At 43.4% G+C, this 8,210-nt stretch overlaps 1 protein-coding gene across 1 annotated transcript in view; it reads right to left on the bottom strand.

Moving 5' to 3' along the window:
* The window catches only part of KAT6B (lysine acetyltransferase 6B), a 67,174-nt gene extending 59,954 nt beyond the window's left edge, over positions 1 to 7,220 (bottom strand). Inside the window, 2 exon segments of the mRNA XM_083364152.1 lie at positions 4,982 to 5,900; positions 7,115 to 7,220. Coding sequence (XP_083220278.1) covers positions 4,982 to 5,593 — 612 coding nt within the window. The 5' untranslated portion in view covers positions 5,594 to 5,900; positions 7,115 to 7,220.
* Between the last annotated feature and the right edge of the window lie 990 nt (positions 7,221 to 8,210).

Here is an 8,210-nt window from a genome sequence, read left to right on the forward strand (position 1 = left end):
GAGGAGGAGGAGGAGGAGGAGGAGGAGAAGGAGAAGGAGAAGGAGGAGAAGGAGAAGGAGAAGAAGGAGAAGCAGCCCAAGCCCAGTATGTGGGGCTAGTATTTCTAACACCATTGTCATGAGCACAGGTCTCAGGGCTGTGTCCTAAGTCCATATGGGTCCCTGTTGAACCATGACTGTTGTGCAAGGTTTGCTTCCTACCATATTGTGAAGTACGTGGATGATACAACAATAGCAGGCCTTATCCAGGATGACAACGAGGGTGCTTACAGGGAGGAGGTAGAGGGTTAGGAGGACTGGTGTGATAAGAACAGCCGGGTTCTAAATGTAGGAAAAACAAAAGAGATCATTGTCAACCTCAGAAAAAGCAAGCACAGCCACACACCTCCGTGTATTCACGATTCACCTGTGGAGGTGATCAGCAGCAACAAGTTTCAGGGGATACTGCTAACGAGCAGACTAGCTTGGTCGCTCAACCGTGAGACCCTGGTGAAGCGGACACAGGAGAAAAGCACATCTTCCTTCCCCCGGCCCTCACCACTTTCTACAGAGGGAGCATCCTGACATATTGTATACTGCCTGGTTTGAAAGCATGACTGTTTTGGACAAGAAGGCTGTGCAGAGAGTGGTGAGGACAGCAGAAAAAGATTATTGGGAGTTCACTTCCTTCTATCTAGGACACGCATGTAAGAGATGCTGGACCAGGATCCGGAGTATCGTCTGGGATGCTACCCGTCCTCTCCGTGACTGGTTTTCTTTGTTACCTTCTGGGAGGGGGCTTCACGGTATCGGAAGCAGAACAACTAGATTCTGTAAGAGCTTTGTACCATATAGTATCAGCCTTGTTAACTCTTATTTCAAGACTTTTTTTTCTGCTATGTATTCAAAATGAACTGCAATTAAAATATATATGGAGATGTATACATACATACATACACACACGTATATTCTAGGCAGCAGAATTTCATTTTAACGTGGGCCTTTACGCTCACAGAAAAGTGACAATAATAATTATAATTAATGATTTGTAAGTTGGTTTAACTGGTTTTACATTTTTAATTGCAACTATTTTTTTTATCAGAAAGAGCCTAACTCCCGGGTGTTATTTGAAACAACGCAATCCTTTATCAGTTCAGAGTGGACTGAACAGGCACAGCCACATGGATGGTCATGCAATTTTTCCCCCACTGGCTGGGCATGTAATTTTTCCCCATGTGCTAGCTTCTTAAAAATCCCTCATAATTCAACATAAAGTTCTTTAAAGGCTTCAAAACACACATGATGCTTAGAGACCTATCAGCAATTGTGATTCTGATAAAGCATCAAACTGAGCTCAGAATGAAAATAAGGGAGGATGAATTGAGCTGCCAAGCTTTAAAAGATTAACTTCATTTTATGTAAGATACCCAAGATCAAGAACAAAGAGACCAAAAAAAAAAGATGAGAAAAATAGAGGTTCAAGTTACTGGCACAAAAGACATAATTAATACTTTTAAAAATAAGAGCAAGAGATAGGAGAAGAGAGATAATGGATGAACCCCACTGGGAAGAAAAACTGAAGTTAATAAATATGAAACCAGGATACCGATTCTCTGAATGAAAAATTTATGGAACAAATGACCCCAGCCCTGCCCCTCAAAGGTCTATCAGCTGGGCTGGATTCGAAAGACCCTGACAGTGTAGTTCAGGGGTCCCCAATCCCGGTTGTGTGGACCGCTCCGTGGCACGCCAGCAACCGGGTCGCACAAACAAGCCAAGCCCCATCCGTGGGATGCAGGCAGCACAACAAAACCACGCACCCTCCGCTCGCGGAAAAACCTCTCCCCACGGAACCGGTCCCTGGGACCTCCAGTGTAGATCTTTCCACAGGGTTTGGGTTAGAATATTTTTCGCTGTTTTTCAAGAATGTCTTTCTTCCAGATCTTTGGTTTTTAATTGTATTTTAGGATTATTTGTGTAGTATTGTAGTATTGTGGTTAGGGAGTGCAACTATGGCAACCACACACACACACACACACACACATATACACACACACACGTGTGTGTCTGTGGGTGTGGGTGTAGAGATATAGAGTCATTTTTTCAGTGCTCTGAGCGGTCATTAAATGGATGGTTGTAAGTGGAGGATTGCCTGTATAGCTTTTTTGAGATTCTTATCTAGAATCAGGAAAAGAACAGGCACATTGGCTGGGGAATTCTGGGAACTGAAGCACATACATCTTAAAAGCTGGGGAGGCTGGGAAGCCCTGGTCTCTCTGCACACTTTGAAGCTGGGCAACATTTTAATTTTCACTCAGGCTGAGCATGAAGGTGCTGGTTTCATTTATAATCTTTGTGACCTGTTCTTATTTGAATCCGGCTCTGATGCCTTTGCAGCGTTTTCTTTTTTTGCAAAGTTAAGTTCATATTTTGCACCGCCTGGGGTAACAGCAGATCCTTTTTTGTAAGTTTCTGTAAAAGAAATGTTTTACTACGGTCAGTTGAAATTTACTCTTTGACTACTGAGAGTCCTTGACTTACATGCATTCGTTTAGTGACCATTGAAGTTACAACGCTGAAAAAAGTGACTTATGACTTTATTTTTCCCCTTTTAAAATAAATTTGATTTTATTTATCCCTTAGGAAGTTGGTCCTGTTCCCTTAAAAAGGACTGGATCCTGGAGCTACACCAAATAAACAAATACACTTTTCAGCTAAATGTTTGTAACACTACTAGCGTTGGCTTCGAATGAAATCTGAAAATATTTGTTTCCTGACATTGAGCGTGTATGTATCAAACCTGACACTTAGAAACTACTGGAATTCTATTTTTATAGGTTAGAATAACAGATTATTCCATGAAAATGAAAATAGAAAGTGAAAATATTTATCATTTAAAAAGACAAAGCTACAGTAAATAAGCGGTGATATTAAGGAATCCGCTAAAGCAGGGGTGTCAAACTCCATTTCACTGAGGGCCGCATCAGCATTGTGGTTGCCTTCAAGGGGCCGGGTGGGTGTGGCCAGGGTGGGCGTGGCCTACTGGGTGGGCGTGGCTAGAATGCGTATGACCTACTGGGTGGGCATGGCCAGCTCTACATCATTAGCATCAAGGGTGCCTATGGGGGCCTGGGCAGGAGTGGGACAGATCTGAGGGTCTCTGGCAGGAGGAGGGTCTCTGGGCCAGGGCCAAGGCAGTGGGGGCCGGTCCCTCACTGTTTCCAGGATGGCTTCGCGGGCCACATGAAACCACTTCGCGGGCCGAATCCGGCCCCCGGGCCTTGTGTTTGACATGTCTGCGCTAAAGTGTGTTCAGGACCTTATAAGGAGCACTTCAGAAGGCAAAGCGATCCCAGATCTCATTCAGAGTTTGCGGGCACCACCCGTCAATGCGCACAAACTCTCGTGGCTAACCAATGAATCCAAATGCTGGTTTGGCCCAAGCCCTTGCAGACGTTCCGAAGATGGAAGGAGCCAGGACCATCCTTCGATCTTGGGGAGAGAAGCAGGCAGTAAGCCAGAAGGATTTTGAGCCATGAAATTTCACTCTCGGATGAAGTTCCCAAGCAGTCAGCATTAGAAGTGTGAATGCAACACTGACTTTCTCCCTCTCTCTTTTTATTAATTTAAGCATTACTGCTTCAATAAATGAACGAATATCCTGACATCCCTAACGCTCCCTGTTCCCTTTTCAGAAGCCTGCCGGCACAGCAGGCTGGGGATAAACACTATCCATTTTCATCCTATCTGCTCACTATTAATCTGCATTTGGGAACGTACTTAGAATAATCAAACTATGTAAAATTACACTTGCTGAACAAATTAAAAACCTCGTGACTGGACCCCTAGCACGAATAACTAAACGTGGTGCTCACAAGTCCACGTTTGTGGCAGAAACCCCCAAATTTGGAGACGACCCGTATTTTGGCGTGGGTTGCGAACTATACCGTGTCGGGCAAGGATGCCGAAGGATTAGATCGGGGGGGGGCAATGCACCCACCCTGCAGGAGTGAGGCAATCAGATGGCGAGGGCAGGTTTCAGTTAATGAGTCCTGCTGGATTGAGCAGTCAGTCTGAGGGGAATGGGGAAAAGTCATACATCCTGCCAAGAAACGCAAGAAGAAAACCACCATTCCATCAATGGCAACCACTGGCAACCCACACAAAAATCCACGGAGAGGCCCAATAATAATTTCCATTAAGCACGTCTTCATGCACCGCTGCTTTACTCCGGCGCGTACTTATCCACAACAAACAAAAATGGCAAATCTGAGTGATAATAAAGAGAGTCAGAATCCCATTAAAGTCCACAGCTGGAAACAAGCTTCATACTGCAGGAAACAGAAAGAGGTGATCTAGAAAGAGGTAGACCAATGGATCATATATCCCTCAACATTTTGAAAGAGGAAAAATGTATTATTTATTCTTAGGTTTCTTAATACCAGTAATCCCAATTTAAAATACATTAAAAAAAAAAGAACAGATCTTCCCAGCCTGAATCTGAGGCCCCATCGCTCAGTCCACCAGATCTGAACTGTGCAAGCAGATGTGGTGCCATATAATCAGCCAATTCCTTTTGCACTTATAGGCTTCCCAGTAGTGACTCTCTTTCAGTTTCATTGGGTTGGATGGGGAATCCTCAAATCCATGTCTTTTGTTTTGGAAAAAGGAGAATAAACATTAAAATATTTCTAAGCTGTCCAAGAACATGAGATTTTAATATACCTTGGAACTGACTAGACCAGGGGTCGGCAACCTCGGCTCTTTTATGACTCGTGGACTTCAACTCCCAGAATTCCTGAGCCAGCTATGCTGGCTGAGGAATTCTGGGAATTGAAGTCCACGAGTCATAAAAGAGCCGAGGTTGCCGACCCCTGGACTAGACGCTTGAAAAACTCCTTAAATGTTGTATTTAAAATTTTCTCTATAGGCAGCTAAGTACTGAACAAGAAAACAAAGCAAGCACCCCAATAGCTGTGTTGATTCAATCTGGAAGGCTCACCTGGTCCTTTTCGTGAGGCAGGAGGCTGACGGGCGGCAGAGAGGCAGGAAAGTATTTGTAGGCCCTTTGGCTTTCCCAGCTGCCTTGGCTCAGCCTGTACTGAGGTCCGTCTTTCAACAATCTCCCACTATTGACGGCACGTTTGGCCCCCAGGCGCAGTCTCCGCTGAAAGACGGGGTTGTTGAAGATCCCCGCCAGGTCATGTTGACTTCTCAGGTACTTCTCTATGTTTCTGAGGGAAGATCCATTTGGATCCTGAAGCCCTTCAATGGCTCTCCGCAGAAGTTTATTCCAATCCACGTTTCGAAGCTCGCCACAGGCTCCCTTAGATCCTTTGGAGGGTTTGGGAATCTCGTCCAGCTTAAGAGATGAAAAACGCCCAGGGTTATCTGGGTCCTTGTAGGATGCGAGGCCTTTGTTGGTAACTTTGAGAACGGAGCCATCCTGGACGCTCAGCTCCAGCTGTTCGGAAACGGTCTTCTTATCCAAGCCGTGGGATCCGCAAACGGCATGGCAGATCCTCTCTTCCGAGGGCCTCTGCTTCTGCCTTTTGACTTTGTGTATGGCTTCAAGAATCCACTCGGTGTAAAGTGGATTGGCGAGTTTTACCATGGCTGACCAATAAGCTTCCACCCACAGGAGTTACCCATAGAGTTCCTTTCTCTTCCTGTCAGCGATCCTTCTCCTGCGTGTTCACAACGTAGCGAGTTTTACCTTCCGGAATCACCATCTCGAGAAGCCATCACCCCTTAGATGCAAAGACTGCGAGGAACATCAGGCACGACCTTCTAAGCAAACCCTCCATCAGCCAACGTAGTAGGGAAAAGGGGTCATTTTCTTACGCCAGATGGAACCCATCTCTACGACCGGATGGCTTTTCTCTCTGGTCAGTACAAATCTTTCCCAGTCTTCATAAATTCTAAAGAAGATTTTTAGAAAGCAAGTTAATTTCATTCTCATCATTTAAGAAGGTAAATATATGCCATTTTATTTAAAAAGCTACACCTCTGCTGACCAATGCCTTAGTTATTAACTAAAATTTAGAAGCGCTGGTTGGACTGGGTGTGTGTGTGTGTGTGTGTGTGTGTTGTTAAGTGCTTTTTAGAATTAAACTCCAAAATTCTTATTAGGTGACAGTTCGAGTCTTTCAGAAGACAGAATATCAGCCAATGTTATGTCTGCCACCTTTCAAACCCCAAATTGAAACAAGGCACACAGTAATTGGATACAGAAAAGTACCACTTTCTCAACATCCCCAAATCTAGTAATTTATTGATTCCCATCATGTCCTAAGCACTCTGCCTCTCCAGCCTTACTGGGCACGGAGATGTCACGAGGCTGGAACATACTAGACTTCTCCGTCACCAGCTCCCTCCAAAAGCAAAATCTCCTTGCCTAAAGGTTGTGGATGATTAATACAATAATTACTAATCTCTTCATCACTTATGTCATAGTACTGCTTCAAATGCAGAGAAACGAGAGAGAGAGAGAGAGAGAGAGAGAGAGAGAGAGAGAGAGAGAGAGAGAGAGAGATTGAAGGTTGCAACCATCATAAATATGAACCAGATGTCAAACAGGTGAATTTTGATGATGTGACCCCGGGGATGCTGCAACCATTGTCTGGCTTTTTTCAGCACCGTTGTAACTTTGAACAGTCATTAAACAAATGGCTGTAAGTTGAGGACTATCACTACCACAAAAGATAAGCTGCATTTCAATATGGACACCTGACTGAATCCTTCTCACGCCAAGCTTCCTTAGGCTGCAAGGTGTGGCTCAAATCTTTATTGAAGAAATCTTCTGAGACGGTTGGTGAAAAGTTGGAGCAGGAACATCCTTCTCTCAGGAAAAAAAAAAGCCCAGCGCCATCAGGCTCCAAAAGGCTTCGTAGAGCCGGGCACTCTGTTCCCCAGGGCCTGGGCCTGTTCAGGGGACGTAGGAGCCATGTCGTGCTCCCACCAGGATTCTCCAGCAAGAGAAATCAAGGGGTGTAGCATTTCTCTTCTGGAGATAATATGGATAATACGATTATGTCCATTAATTTATTAAATCACCTTTTAATGCTCTATAAATCATTCAACTTATAGTAGAACATTCTGTAATTTAATATGTGCTGTGAAAAGAAATAATTACTTTTCCGAGGGTGCAGTAAGAAGTTCTTCCTATCCACTTTCTCTCTTCTTTGCATGACTTCATCGTCCGACAAAAAATAAGGACTGCATTAGATACGCACCATCCACTCCCACACTTCTTTCACTGGCATCGATTATTTCATATTACTGTAGGGAAAAATCATAACCATCATTTGCACCGATACCCACTGTAGTAATAGTTGTTGTTTAAAATAATACACTCCAGGTTTTTTTAAAAAATAAAATTTTGCATTCCACCTCCTTATGCACCTAATAAAAGGAAACATACAGCAGATTCTTGTTAGATCAGTGGTGTGTTGTTTTAACCTTGCCCCCAAACTATAACAAAGTATTTCTTTACATCTCAAAGAGGAAAAACGTTTGCCAATGAACTGCTGCACATACAGTAGCGATAGCTTCAACTAATAAATTGCAAGTATTTTGACACTTTAGTAGCACTTGTATACCACTTCCAGTGAAAAGTTTCCCAATTAAATTATTTTATTATTAATAATTAAATTTATTTACCACCCATTTCACCACCAAGTGACTACAACATTAATTCACATTTCCAACAGCGGATCCTGGACTCTTCTATCTCACTGGGCTAGATTCACATATAAACCACTGTTTGCTTAATCTCAAATTGTCACCTAAACCACACCAGCAGAACTGATGCATTATGCTAAATCACAGAGCACGCTAAAACGCAAGCCACAAAGCTGTGGCTTTCACAATATTGTTGTATTCTTATACAATGAACAGATTCGCTTCTCGTGAGATAGGTCAGTTATATAAATTTGATTAACAAATAAATATGAGATGGGCTTAGCTTATTCTGTCATGATGAGTAAACCACCGTTTGCTTAAGTCTGGTCTATGAATAAATCACAACTGACTGGATTGAAAACAATATGAAGGAGAACTCTTAAAGCCACAAAAAGCTTATCCTATAGTTTTCACAGTCCTCAGCAACGCACTGAAAGGCTGGGGGGAGCTTTCAGCTCCAACAAAATAGATTATCCTCATTTAGCAAACAAAAATGGGAGTAGCATCTTAGTCATTAAGCAAAGCAGTCGCTAAGTCAACTGTGCTTA

The sequence above is a fragment of the Vipera ursinii genome (genome assembly GCF_947247035.1).
Source record: "Vipera ursinii genome assembly, chromosome: 5".
NCBI lineage: Eukaryota > Metazoa > Chordata > Lepidosauria > Squamata > Viperidae > Vipera > Vipera ursinii.